The following is a 14,530-nucleotide window of genomic DNA, read 5'->3' as shown; positions in this document are numbered from 1 at the left end:
GGTGGGGATGGAAAAATGTCTTGGGTGGTGGGGTCGGATTGTAGATGGCGGAAGTGTTGGACGATGATGCGTTGTATCCGGAGGTTGGTGGGGTGGTGTGTGAGAACGAGGGGGATGCTTGCTGGGCGGTTGTGGCGGGGGCAGGGTGTGAGGGATGTGTTGCAGGAAATGCGGGCGACGCGGTCAAGGGCGTTCTCGACCACTGTGGGGGTAAAGTTGCGGTCCTTGAAGAATGTGGACATCTGGGATGTGCGCGAGTAGAATGCAAGTAGCTTTTAGTACTGCCAACATAATGTTGTTGGTGGTCTGCTATTCATGTTAATCTATGTAACATATTTCACTTGCAGTCATGAGAAGTTGTTGGCGGATACGATCAGGGTAAACCCTAAGGCTTTCTATAGGTATTTAAGGAATAAAAGAATGAAGAAAGTAAGATTAGGCCCAATCAAGGATACTAGTGGTAAGTTGTGGTGGAGTCAGGTGAGATAGGGGAAGCGCTAAATGAATATTTTTCAACAGTATTCACTCTAGAAAATGACAATGTTGTCGAGGAGAATACTGAGATACAGGCTACTAGACTAGGTGGGATTGAGGTTCAGAAGGAAGAGGTATTAGAAATCCTTCAGAAAGTGAAGATAGATAAGTCCCCTGGGCCGGATGGGATTTAACCTTGGATCCTCTAGGAAGCCAGGGAGGAGATTGCCGAGCCTTTGGCATTGATCTTTAACTCGTCATTGTCTACAGGAATAGCGCCAGATGACTGGAGGATAGCAAATGTGGTTCCCCTGTTCAAGAAGGGGAGTAGAGACAACCCTGGTAATTATAGACCAGTGAGCCTTACCTCAGTTGTTGGCAAAGTGTTGGAAAATGTTATAAGGGATAGGATTTATAATCATCTAGAAAAGAATAAATTGATTAGGGATAGTCAGCATGGTTTTGTGAAGGGAAGGTCGTGCCTCACAAACCTTATTGAGTTCTTTGAGAAGGTGACCAAACAGGTAGATGAGAGTAAACCGGTTGATGTGGTGTATATGGATTTCAGCAAGGCGTTTGATAAGGTTCCCCACAATAGGCTATTGTACAAAATGTGGAGGAATGGAATTGTGGGAGATAATAACAGTTTGGATTGGAAATTGGCTTGCTGAAAGAAGACAGGGGGTGGTAGTTGATGGGAAATGTTCATCCTGGAGACCAGTTACTTGTGGTGTACTGCAAGGGTCGGTGTTGGGTCCACTGCTGATTGTCATTTTTATAAATGACCTGAATGAGAGCGTAGAAGGATGGGTTAGTAAATTTGCAGACGACACTAAGGTCGGTGGAGTTGTGGATAGTGACGAAGGATGCTGTAGGTTGCAGAGAGACATAGATAAGCTGCAGAGCCGGGCTGAGAGGTGGCAAATGGAGTTTAATGCAGACAAGTGTGAGTTGATGCACTTTGGTAGGAGTAACCGGAAGGCAAAGTATAGGGCTAATGGTAAGATTCTTAGCAGTGTAGATGAGCAGAGAGATCTCAGTGTCCATGTACACAGATCCTTGAAAGTTGCCACCCAGGTTGACAGGGCTGTTAAGAAGGCATACAGTGTTTTAGCTTTTCTTAATAGAGGGATCGGGTTCCGGAACCAAGAGGTTATGGTGAAGCTGTACAAAACTCTGGTGCGGCCGCACTTGGAGTATTGTGTACAGTTCTGGTCACCGCATTATAAGAAGGATGTGGAAGTTTTGGAAAGGGTGCAGAGGAGATTTACTAGGATGTTGCCTGGTATGGAGGGAAGGTCTTACGAGGAAAGGCTGAGGGACTTGAGGCTGTTTTCATTAGAGAGAAGAAGGTTGAGAGGTGACTTAATTGAAACATATAAACTAATCAGAGGGTTAGATAGGGTGGATAGGGAGAGTCTTTTTCCTAGGATGGTGACGGCGAGCACGAGGGGGCATAGCTTTAAATTGAGGGGTGAAAGATATAGGACAGATGTCAGAGGTAGTTTCTTTACTCAGAGAGTAGTAAGGGAATGGAATGCTTTGCCTGGAACGGTAGTAGATTCACCAACTTTAGGTACATTTAAGTCGTCATTGGACAAGCATATGGACGTACATGGAATAGTGTAGGTTAGATGGGCTTGAGATCGGTATGACAGGTCGGCACTACATCGAGGGCTGAAGGGGCTGTACTGTGCTGTAATGTTCTATGTTCTATGTTCTGTTGAGTTGGATATCTTGGAATTTTTTTATAATATCAACTACTTACAAAATTATAATATCATAGACCTAAACATCTACTCTGGTTCTATGCTTTCTGATGTTACTGTACATTGATTCCATACAGACTGCATTAGACAGATAGGATGATTAAAATTGAGGTGGGTACCTTTAATTCCAAATGTCATATCTTGTGATATCAGGTAACTGTCTTAAAGGCACAGCCCTGTCTGTTCTGGAATATATGCCATTATACAACGTCTATTTCATATGTTCTTAAAACTTATCTTTGGCGCTACACTATTTGACTTTATTTGCATATTCATGGCAACGTCCTGTAAATGACAATGTAGTTAAAAATTTCACTCCACGCCTCATTGAGTAGAGTATGTTTAAGGGAGTCAACTGGTTACCTCAAACATTCCATCCATTAACTCCTTGATAAGCTTCAGAAGAACTCTCATCAGGTTATAGCCAGCAAGAGACCCTAAGAGGCCCAAAATGCATCCTACAAATAACTAATGACAGTAACTTAGTTCTTTCGAAGCCAATCTTGCACTCTGACAATATTGTTTAACCACAGCATTTAAAACATTGAGAAGGAAAATAAAATACTTCATAAAAAGCTTCTGTGCTTAAAATGTATGATTACACACATGTAAACCAACAAGAACAATGGAAGAAATTACTTCGCAATGAAAATTCAGACTCTGGAAATTATAGCAGTTAGCACAACTTGTGGGAGAAGTATGGAGCTTTCACATAGCAAGATAAAATAAATTTAATGCTCAGCAGTTTATTTTGCATGAATAATGATATTGAATTTAGTGCAGGCATTGTGAGATTATGGCTGGGATATTAGCTCAAGGCCATCTGGACTGGCTTCCATTATAAAAACAACTTGCTTTTTAAAATGACATGCTGAGCCATGAGCACAGTTACAGACAAAAATTAATTGCAGAAAGGTGTTGTGTTGACCAGGCGCTAGAAAGAAAGATGCACACATCTGGACGGTTAGCACCAGAGGCCCTTTCAAACAGAAAGAAAGCAAAAGGCAGAACGAGGAAATAAAATGACAAACAAAGAGTAATGTTACCCCTGAGAGAGCAAAATAGATTAGTTTGGAGCAAAGTACCCCTGTGGAGTAGTGAATACCAAATGAAAATCAATTGTCAGCATAATATTATTTCTTTTTAAAAGTTATTCAAATTGCATGCTGTAAGCTTACCTCATATTTAAATATAATTCTAACGAGCTTCCTTTCAAGCCACTCCTTTCACAAAATGGTTTTATTACATGTTATGCACTATTAGCATTTTAGTTTGTTTTCAGAAAAAAATTTCATCCTCACAATTCCCTGTCATGTTGCTAACAAGAGGTTAGAATTCCATCATCTCAATAGCACAGAAGTGATTTAACAAGGAGGGATGAAGACAGTTGAGATCTATTTTCACACACAACAGGTTCACACTCAGTGTAGGCAACATTTGAAATATTAGATCCAGAAAGGAACTGTGATCAGTAACAAACAGCTTGTGTATGAAACTTTACAAGGTAACTTTGAAAAGAAGATGCTTTGAAAAGGCATGTGTAATATACATCCCTACAACTAGGATACCCAACGTAAGTAATGACATTACAGAACCACAAACAAACACGGTGGCTCAGTGATTAGCACTGCAGCCTCACAGCACCACGGACCTGTGTTCAATTCCCGCTTCGGGCGACTGTCTGTGTGGAGTTTGCAAATTCTCCCCGTGTCTGCGTGGGTTTCCTCCGGGTGCTCCGGTTTCCTCCCACAGTCCAAAGATGTGCAGGTTGGGTGGATTGGCCATGCTAAATTGCCCATAGTGTTCAGGGGTGTGGAGGTTATAGGGGGATGCTTCGAGGGGCGGTGTGGACTTGTTGGGCTGAAGGGCCTGTTTCCACGCTGTAGGGAATCTAATCTAATCAAACCAGTGTCTTAAGTGATTAACTAAAACATCAAAATTTAATCTTTATTGTGAATTTGATTAGAGTTCCACGAATGGTTACAATGAAGTATTTTTGTTTCTAGTGAGAATTTACTGAACACTTTAACCTTTTTCTAATATCAGATGGTAACAAAAATATCCAATCTTGATTGAGATCTTGTTTCATATTTGTATTTGTACTTTGTATTTAATTTGTTTTTTTTAAGCTGACTGACTTGGAAGCATCATTGCTAAAATTTTGTTATTAATTGAAAGTGAAATTCTGACTAAGCATCCAGATTAGAAAATATCGAGGCTAATTATTTTGGAATTTCTTCTTGGTAGAATTATATTTATTGAAAGGATTCAATGGTTTAGCTCAGAATTGATAAGTTGAGGCATTGTTGATTACTGATGGATGATACTATGCTAGCAAGAAAGAAGAGTTGGTAATAGTGACCATTAGTACGTGAAAATAAGTTAGCTGTGTTGAAGCTAGGTCATTGTCATGACAGGATTTTGGGTGTGGAAATGTGTAAAGGATGTAGAAGAAAGTATTAAAGTTCTAAAATTATTGAATCCAATAAATCCTGAAAGATACAGAAACCGCAAAGCAGAAAATAAGACACTGTTCTTCCAGCTTGCACTGTGCCTTGCTGGCCTTGCTGGAGCAGTGCAGCAGGCCTGAGGTAGAAATGTTGACCAGAGACCACAGTGGTGTGTTAAAGTGGCAGGCAACTGGAAAATCAGGGTTATTTTTGTGGACAGAACATAGATTTTCCTCAAAGGGGATACCTAGCCAGCAATCTCTCTACTTCCCAGCCTCTGTCTATTGTGCTTACACAACCTTTTCCAGCTGTTATCAGTTCTAAGAAAGGGTCTGTAGACTGCTTTTTCTCCACGGATGCCACTGGAACTGTTGAGTTTCTCCAGAAATTTGCAGTCTTTTTCACATTTCCAGAATACACAGTTCATTGATTTGTATTATCACATTGTAGTCAAGCCTACTGAAACAAGGACAAGGATGAAGCTGATGAGCTGAGGAAAGGGCAGTAGGCTGATGGTTTTAAGGAGGTAGAAGTATGTAGTCTTGGTGTTTAAGAGTATAAGAGTTTGAAAATGAATTTCAGTGTCAAATAGGAAACAAAAATTATGAATGATCTAATTCAGCCACAGATTTACCAGGGAAAGGGGTGAAAACTGTGGCTAGGATAAATTGGTTTGATTTCTCCAACGTCCTTGTGAATTTCACCTTCACATTTACTTAAGTTTTACATTATTCAGTTTAATCTCAAGTTAGAAAAATCTTCTCACTTACAAAGGTCAAAGCACTAGAACAAACAATTTGTGATGTAGTTGAGCTCAACACATGACAGCAAGTGCTGCTCCCTTGTAAATCCATCCATTGTTTGTGGAAGTTTAGACTGTAGCAAGATTGTTGAACTATGCCCAGAGATAGCAGGAACAACAGATGCTGGAGCCAGAGATAACTCATCTTGGAGCTGGAGGAACACAGCAGGCCAGGGAGCATCAGAGGAGCAGAAAATTTTGGGTCTGGACTCTTCTTCAGAAAAATCTGATTGTTCCCAATTATAGAACCCTTCTGGATTTGATGTTTTGGATGCTGCCTGATAGGTGTTTGAAGTTGGGTAAGCGAAAATAGATCTGAACTGTCTTTGACCATCCTCTTTAATTTACTATTGCTTTTGAGATAATAGAATTCAAACAACTTGTTAGTAAGGGTGGCACTGGTCAGCACTGCTGCCTCACAGCACCTGAGACCTTTCTTTTATTCCAGCCTCTGGTGACTGTCTGCGAGGAGCTTGCTCATTCTCCCCATGTCGTGTGAGTTTCCTCTGGGTGCTTCAGTTTCCTCCCACAGTCCAAAGATGTGCAAGTTAGGTGGATTGGCCATGGGAAAAGCAGAGTTACAAGGATAGGGTAGGGGTCTGGCTGGGTTGCTGTTCAGAGGGGTGATGTGGACTTGATGGGTCAAATGGCTTGCATCCACACTGTAGGGATTCTTTGAATATGTGAGGAGGATGAAATACTGATTTACTTTAAATCAGAATTAAATTGTAATTGTGCATTAAGGCTTTAGACTATAGCCTTGGCTTTCATAGGAAAATAGGAACAGGAGCAGGCCAAGTAGCCCATTAAGTCTGAAAAATGACTTAATACTATCATGGCTAATCAAACACTTCAATACCTTTTGCATAACTCTTTATTTGTATAACTCTTTATGTCACTGTAAACAGAAATCAATCAATCTGTGCTTTAAACATTCTCAAAGGTTCAGCTTGTTTAGCCCCTTGGAGTAGAGAATTCCAAAACTTGACAAGCCTCTGAGTAAAGAAATTTCTCTTTGTGTTATCCTAAGTGCTATTGTCTTTGTTTTTATGTTGTACCCATGGTTGTAGACTCCTCATCAAGGGCAATCATCTTATTAGCAACTACCCATTCTGTCCTTTTAAGTATTTTGCAGCTTTCAATGAAATCTCCTATCATTTTTTCAAAATTCTTAAGCATACAAGCCCACCCTGGTGAAACTTTGCTGCACTCCCTTTCAGCAATTATACCATTTCCGAGTTAAGGAGACCAAAACTGCACATACTATTCCAGATTCTAACATTTAGTTGAAGGAATATTTTATCATCCATTTTGGATATCAAACAAATCTGATTCAATTGATAGATGGAAAGAGATGGCGGTGAGATGGACCTGGCTTTCATCATGTGTACATGTGGAACCTGACCTTGTGTTTCTGGATGATGTTGCCAAGGGGCAGGATCTAAGTGATAAACAGGACGGCTCCAAGGATAGATCTTTGTGGAACTCAAGAGGCAATGGTGTGGGAGCTGGAAGGAAAGATGATTCATTGATAAGAATGCAACCAGACAGGGATAGTGCCATTCAAGAAGATAGTAAAGTAGAACCATGAGAGGAGAATGGTGTGGTTATCGATTTCAAAGGCTGCTGTTCATTGAGAAGGATGAAAAGGAATAGTTTATCAATGTGACAATTATGAATGATTTCACCAATGAGTGACTGGCCACTTTTAGAAAAAGCTCAAAGATAGTTCATGTCCTCACAATAGCATTAATTCACCTATTTCAGTTGCAGAGAACTTCAATTTCCTCTCATCTACTCTTTAGTTACATTTTAACTTACCTTATATCTAAATGGTGAAGCTAAAAAAACCTTCTATATAACAAAAGTCAAAACATTAGAAGGAGCAATTCATGTGCAGTCAAACCTCACAAACTGCATCGAGTAATGTTTTCCTTGTCGCTTCATCTATTTGAATATGACTACAAAAATGAAAGAAGAGAGAAAGGCCCGCAAAGTGGTCATCCAACATTGTCCAGGTGGAAAAAGTAAACCTGTAACATGAGATCAGGTTTGCTGAAAATTTTGCAAGACATTTGAAAAGAATATAAGGATTCTGCTGGCAGAATTTTATGTAGTACTAAAGACAGCTGGGAAATCCCAATCAGAATCACATTCGAATGACACAGAAAGATAATGAGAGATTCAGGTAGCATGCCTCACATGTTGATTCCTGACTCGTGTGAGTCTCGGGTTTTTTAGGTCAGGCACTTAATAAATTCACTCTCTATCTCACATCAGTGAGATGTTTTCAAAATGTAAGTTCTTCCAGTGCAAATTAACCCTTTAATCACATTGTAAGTTGGATATAAACAATTTGATATGAATCGTGGTGACAAAATAACAAAACAGAAATTGCTGGACATTTCAAACAAGAATAAGAGATCTAGAAGTGAACACATTGACTAGCATTTAATAAAGAAAGATGTTTTGGATGTGACACATTGCCAGACTGCTACAAATATTCTCAGCATTCTGCTCTCATTGTAGTAGGTAGAATTTGCTATGCATACAGATGTGTATGGCTAGAAGATAGAAAAGGAACATATTTTAGTCATGAAACATAGAATAGCAGCAATAGAGCTGGTCAAATAAACGTCTTAACTGAAAATTTAATGTTTAGGAAATGTTCAGAATATAATTTGAATTGAGTGCACTATTCTAAATGAATAGCCCTTTTTCTGATAATAAAGTTAACTTAATGAAATTTTGAATTACTAAGCCTGAAATAGTATTATACAAGACAAATTGGAGCTGAAAATAATTGTTCAGCTCATTGAGTCTTGTCCTTTGTTCCATAGGAATGTAGAAACAGAGGGATAGACCACTGAGGCCATTGAACCTGCCTCTCTATTTAATGTGACAATGGCTGATCAAACTCTTCAATGCCTTTATCCACACCATCTGCATAACCTGAGATACCAGTGGCAATGAGAAATTTATCGACCTCTAAATTAAGTATACTCAAAGACTAAGTTTCCATAGCCCTCTGCAGTACAGAATTCCAAAGGTTCACAATAGTCCTTTTTTAAAGACTGCACACTGCCAATGTACAGTCATGTCTTTTAACGTATTTTCCCAATTCAGCTGACCCAGTTGCTAAGTGCCTCTTAATGTCCCTTATTCAAATTTAACTCCCTCACATTCAAAGGCAATATAATGTTCTATCATGTTGTGGTTGCTCACCCCGAGAGGTTCTTTTATAACAATTAATCATTAATTAGTCCCTTTTTATTACATAATACTAGATCTAAAGTAGACGGGTCTGCAACATGCTGCTTTAGAAAACCATAATTGAGACACTTCAAAAACTTGTCCTGTCCAGTTTTAGTGTGTAATTGGGGGATAGGTTAGCTCAGTTGGTTGGACAGTTGCTTTGTGATGCAGAGTGGTGCCAACAGTATGGGTTCAATTCCCACACCAGGTGAGGTTATTATGAAGGCTCCACCTTCTCAACCTCACCTCCTGTGGAGACATGGTTATAACCATCACCAGTTATCTCTCTCTCCCTCTGTCTATTGAAAGAGTGGGACTGTGGTGACTTTCCCTTTCCTTTTAGTGCTCAGTTGGCTTATGTGATCCAAATCCCGACTGAGGTCACCCATTTGGCACTGTTTTTGTGGTGCATTATATTTGTGAAAGTACAGTAAAATGTGTCTCAGTAACAATAAATTTCCATTCATCCATCCATCTATCTATCTATCAAGCTTCCTACGCTATAAGCTTCTCTCATTTCCTGATTAATGCACCGCAACCCACTATCATGACTATTTGGTGCTCTATAAATAACTCCAAGCAATGTTTGCTGCACCTTGCCTCTTGAGCTCCACACAAACAGATTTCATGCATTGTTCTGAGGTTCTCCCTTGCTATTGTACTGGTCCTATATTGTATTATTAAGGCAATTCCATCTCTTTTCTCTTCTTGCCTGTCATTCCTAAACATCAATATCCTTAAATATTCAGTAGCCAGTCATGATCATGATGTAGCCAAGTTTCTGAAATGGCAATTAGATCAGAACACTTGACTTCTTTCTGGGTCTTTAGATCATCTATCTTGTTGCTAATGTTGTTGCCTTTAGGTAGAGTGCCCCTTTGCCCAATTGACATCATTCTGCCTTTGAAGCATAATGCTTGTCTTTGTTTCTCCTGTTCTGTAGACCATGTAATACCTTTTCCACTTCCTGTTATTAACTTTACTTCCCTCCAATTTGGGACACTCCTCAGGTTCCTAAGCCACTGACAAGGTAGTTTAAACTCACCCCAAAGGCAATATTAAATCTCCCAGTGCAAATATTAGTCCCAGTCCTGTATAGTTCTCTATGAACCAAGCTTAATTTTGCTATCCATTTGCTTTATATAACATTAGATGGTTACAATGTAGATAAAACATACTGTCAAAAATTATCTCATCCAATTCTCGAAATCGAACTCTTCTTTCAGTTCTTGTTCTGTGAGAAATGCAACCATCTGCATTTTGTGTCATTTTGGATTTCCTCCTCAGTATAGATGTCGGGCATTTAAGTGCAATCACCTGGCGGTTTAAAAATATTATTAATTAATCTCTGTATTCACCAGCGTGCTTCCAATCTATAATCCTCTATTGTGGTTGATACAATTTAATTTAAAAAATATGAAGTTTTTAAGCAAATGGCTGTAGACAATTAACTCCACTTCAAACATTCTTTCACTGGATTCCTAGATGTTTTTTCCCTCTCAGACACCATGTAGTCTGTCTCAGATTGTTAAATTCTCATCAAAAAGGTAATTTTCCAGGAAATAAAGGTCAATATTGACCTTTAGCTGAACTCTTGACTAGCAGAAAGTATCTGATCAAGAAGATAAGCACTATTAGGTCTTCTCTGATTTTTGTTTAAAGATAGGTATAAATATAAATGACAGCTAACCTAATTTATAAGACAAGTTCACTTTGCTTCAGAATAAGTTCAGGAAGACACAAATGTCCTGCAGAAGCACACATTGACATGCTAAAATATCATACCTCCTGTGCATGACACAGTTTTGAAGATAATGTATTTATTTTAAGTCTTCTTGCATCTGGACAATTTTCAAATGTTTGTGGCAAAACCTTATTTGAAAGATCAAGCAGTCGATCAGTAGTAGAATCCTGGGAGATGGCTGAGTTATCTGTTTGTTTAGAATCTAGAAAAAGTTTGCAGATATTATGTCACATTTGTACAAATTTCACTTTAATAAACTTACATTTGCATATTTAATGTAACTCCATGTGCAAATGTGCCAGTATGATGCCTAACTGATGCCATCACACAGGATGTACCATGGAATAGTCTGTATATTGATAACCTGCTACAGCAGGGAAGAGGAATAAGGTGTATACAGGGCAATCGATCCCCCAAACAATACTGGAATTTGCCTTGCAACATTCCTATTCCATCCCTGGTCTCTAGTTAGAAAAAAACCTGTGTGAATGAGGAGGTCAGTGATTTAGGGCAAGGAGGTTTACAGTAAATTGGGAGGCAATGCATTAGGATGGCCAGGAATAAGAGACACACCAGCTCCATGGCTTGTACAGTGCATGAGCCTGTGTGTATTGTTTCCCTTTATTAGATCCTCCCATTTGTGGGTCCTGCAGTCCCCTGTCTCACAGACCGAGTCACCAACACTATCCGTTATGAGTATGGTCGCTACCATTTTGTTTCCCATTGTACCCTATTAATTTACAGCATAATGGAAGGCGACAGTAATCATCCCTTGGCCAGTGTCTTGCAGCGTCCACCACTGCATGTTAATGAAGCCCCAAACATCCAGTTGCCTTCCCCAGTATTCAGGCTCCCTTGTCCACTACCAACATCCCCCTTTCTCCTTAGTCACTGAGGATGGACCTGACAGACTTGAGCAACATAACCTGACTGTCCCAGATGTGAAGTAGCCAAACCCCTGACTATTGGCTGTACATCTCCCTGACCAGGTTAGCTCCCTGCTGGATCGGCCACACAGGCCAGATTATGACCAACTACCTGGAACATAGAGGCATGGTTCCTCTCACTGAGAAGACGCCGTCTGTAATGTGGACAATCCCCCGGACTGGTGTAGGAGACTGCCCTTAACTTATCCTGCTGCGACCACTGACTGAAGGATGACTCCACAGATTTGGTGAAGACTAATGAGACATGGCAGCCTCCTTGTGACACATGCAGTGTGTTTGCTGTATAAGGTGCTAGTACAGCGTGCAGGTGGTAAGATTAACATAGCTGTGATCCAGCAAAACGTCTGCCGTCTTCACTGAGGGCTGCCTGATTGTGTGGTTTAACTAATTATCACTGCAAAGCAAGGTGAGGCAAGGCAAGGCAGGGGAAGGCAGGGATGCTATGAGCAGGCAAGTGGTAAGTGAGCAAGTGCCGAGCTGCTTTGAGATGCAGCCTGGTTCAATCCATGAGTTTGGAGCCTGTGCCTGTACCTATGCCTCCATCTAAAGCATCTTTGCAACTGCCTTTCAGTGCTAGTTACAGGTCCACTCTGCAATGCAGGCCTGTGCTTTCAGAGTGTCCTTCAAGCCTAGCAGAGAGGTGTCGTGATGGCCGTAGAGGTGCCATGATAGTCATGAAAGATTGACAAATTCAGATGCCAATGTCTGTGGATGAGGTATGCCTGCAAATGGTGCCCGCAAATCATACCTTGAGGTGGTGTTTCACACTGAGCAACATGGAGGCTCCCCACAGCCAACGGTGAGCCGAAATCGTCAGGTACCTACTCTGACATCCACGTCCGTATCTAACTTGTTTGATGTACTTGGTAAAATAGGAAGCTGAATATTATTGAGGTGTCTAGCAAACTATAATCCCCCCTATTTGGCAACTCACTGCAGCCGAGTGAGATGCCACGCCACTGGACAAAGCCGCAGAAAATGCAGCAAGATGTTCCCGATATGAGAAAGGTTTTGTCAGATTTCTCATTCAATTCTGCCAAAAATCTCGCCATAGCCCAAGTTGCTCAGATACCAATAATATTCCACCCCGTGCTTTTAATTAGGTTGGAGCCCAGGACAAAGAAAGTTCTGCAGTCATGAGGTGATATACATTTACATATCAATGAGAGTGAGATAGAAATATAGTCAGGCAACCCTGCAAATATGAAAATAACTGGCAGACACCAGATGTAAGTTTGAGAATCAGTTTGGAGTTAAAAAAATCAAGGTGAGGGTGTATATTACAGCATTTATGAAGAATATGCAGTGTAGATGTACTTGATGCCGAGCAGACAGTCAGATTAAGTATTAGCAGCCAAGGGTAGTGTCAAAGTGATAAACATAGATGCTGTTGGCTGGCTCATTCTCATGGATGCTGCCACTGAAGCATAACATGCAGATCAGATAGGAATGAATACAAATTATTGCACTGTTATCACAGCAATAAAATGAAAGACGTATTTCACTTTACTGATTACAAATTCAATTAAAATAATGTAATAGAGCGCAAAAATGTTATCTTTATTTGGCTTATCAGTTAGAATTAAGTAAAGTGCCTTTCATTAAAGTCCAAAGACACACTAAAAGGGAATAGCTTCCTCTTCAGGCACACTGTTAGTGGCATTGCTCAGCTGCAGCAGTAAAGATAGCCCAGTTACCTGTTTTGTCAAACATTTTCCATTCGGAAGTCAAGAATTCAAAGCTTCTGGTAATAACTGGATTTTTAATACAAATATTTCCTAATGTAGAGAAGAAAACACAAGAATTGAGAATTAACCCAGATCACTCCTTCCACAAATCATCTAAGATGCAATTACTGGATTCTGCCCAATCCACTGAATTTCCTGAAGATTGTTTCTGAAGAGTTTCTCCTTGCTCTTTTTTCTTACTTAATTCTTTCAAGGATTTGAATATCACTGGCAAGATTAGTGTTCGTTACATTTTGATTCCTCTTGAACTGAGTGGCTCATTAGGCCATTTTCAAGGGCAGTGAACCGTCAAACACATTGCTGTCTATCTGGGGACTCATATAGTCCAGATGTTACAAGGACGACAGAATTCCTTCCCCAAAAAAAATTCATAAATCAGATAAGTTTTCTTTATAGCAACAAATGACAATAGTTTCATTTTAACCAATATTAAGACAAGATTTCAATTTCAGATGTGTGTCCTCTCCACCTATCCTCTCTTCTATCCATCTTCTATCCGCCTCCCCCTCTCTTCCTTTTATTTCAGAAGCCCACCCCTCCCCCATTTCTGGAGAAGGGTCCAGATCCGAAACCTCAGCTTTCCTGCTCCTCTGATGCTGTTTGGCCTGCTGTGTTCATCCAGCTCTACACCTTGTTATTTCAGATGTGTTATTGAATTTAACTTCCACTGATTAGTGTGGTGGGATTTGAACCCACATTTCCTGTGCATTGGCACACTATTAGTCCAATAACATTCAAACAACACAATCATCTTCACCACAGTACCTGAGTTAATTATTTTTAAAGCTTCTCCCCGACAAAACAAGCTCATCTCAGAAGTTTTCATTGCAGCTTAGAATCAAAATCAAGTTAAGAGACTTGTTATCCTCAGCCGAACATGTTCTTTAGAAGGTAGGATGCCCAAAAATACACACAAATTCCAAACGAAGTACCACTAACAATCTTTGTAAAGCTAGAATAACTTGCTTTGAGTTGTAAGGTAAATATTGTGAAGCTACACTTTAAAATTTATCCTGCAGTCAAATAGCTTTGGGTTGAATCCCAGTGCTTCATTATTTTGGTTGGTACAGCTGAAATTAACTTGCTGCTCTCAGTGAACAACTACAAACAATTCCCAAATCTAAATTAACTGCTTTTGCTGGATGCAGAACATAAATAATTCTTTTGTTTAGCTTTCTTCGCAGATGCTGTCAGATGTTTTAAAATGGAGAAACACATACCACTACATTGCATTCCAAAGCAGGTTGTGACCTAGAAAACACACAGAATTTAAGAAGGAAATAAGACATTGGCTCAATTGTATGTTGTACAGAATTACTCTCAGAGAACCACAAGAACAAC

The 14,530-nt window shown here is 39.9% G+C and overlaps 1 protein-coding gene across 6 annotated transcripts in view; it reads right to left on the bottom strand.

Annotated features, from left to right (window-relative positions):
- LOC125455788 (uncharacterized) overlaps positions 1 to 14,530 on the bottom strand; it is a 55,527-nt gene that overhangs the window by 6,360 nt on the left and 34,637 nt on the right. For 4 of the 6 annotated variants that reach the window (XM_048538243.2, XM_048538240.2, XM_048538245.2 and 1 more), the window contains 4 exons: positions 14,410 to 14,440; positions 13,139 to 13,219; positions 10,536 to 10,696; positions 9,929 to 10,067 (listed from right to left, as the gene is read on the bottom strand). In XM_048538243.2, coding sequence (XP_048394200.1) covers positions 9,929 to 10,067; positions 10,536 to 10,696; positions 13,139 to 13,219; positions 14,410 to 14,422 — 394 coding nt within the window. In that variant the 5' untranslated portion in view covers positions 14,423 to 14,440. Of the gene's footprint in view, positions 1 to 7,980; positions 8,060 to 9,928; positions 10,068 to 10,535; positions 10,697 to 13,138; positions 13,220 to 14,409; positions 14,441 to 14,530 lie in introns of those variants that run through there. The other 2 variants (XM_059649438.1, XM_059649437.1) reach the window with 2 other exon arrangements.

The sequence above is a fragment of the Stegostoma tigrinum genome, chromosome 10, assembly GCF_030684315.1.
Source record: "Stegostoma tigrinum isolate sSteTig4 chromosome 10, sSteTig4.hap1, whole genome shotgun sequence".
Lineage (NCBI taxonomy): Eukaryota > Metazoa > Chordata > Chondrichthyes > Orectolobiformes > Stegostomatidae > Stegostoma > Stegostoma tigrinum.
The sequence above is the reverse complement of the archived record's forward strand: the minus strand, read 5'-3'. Positions and strand labels throughout refer to the sequence as shown.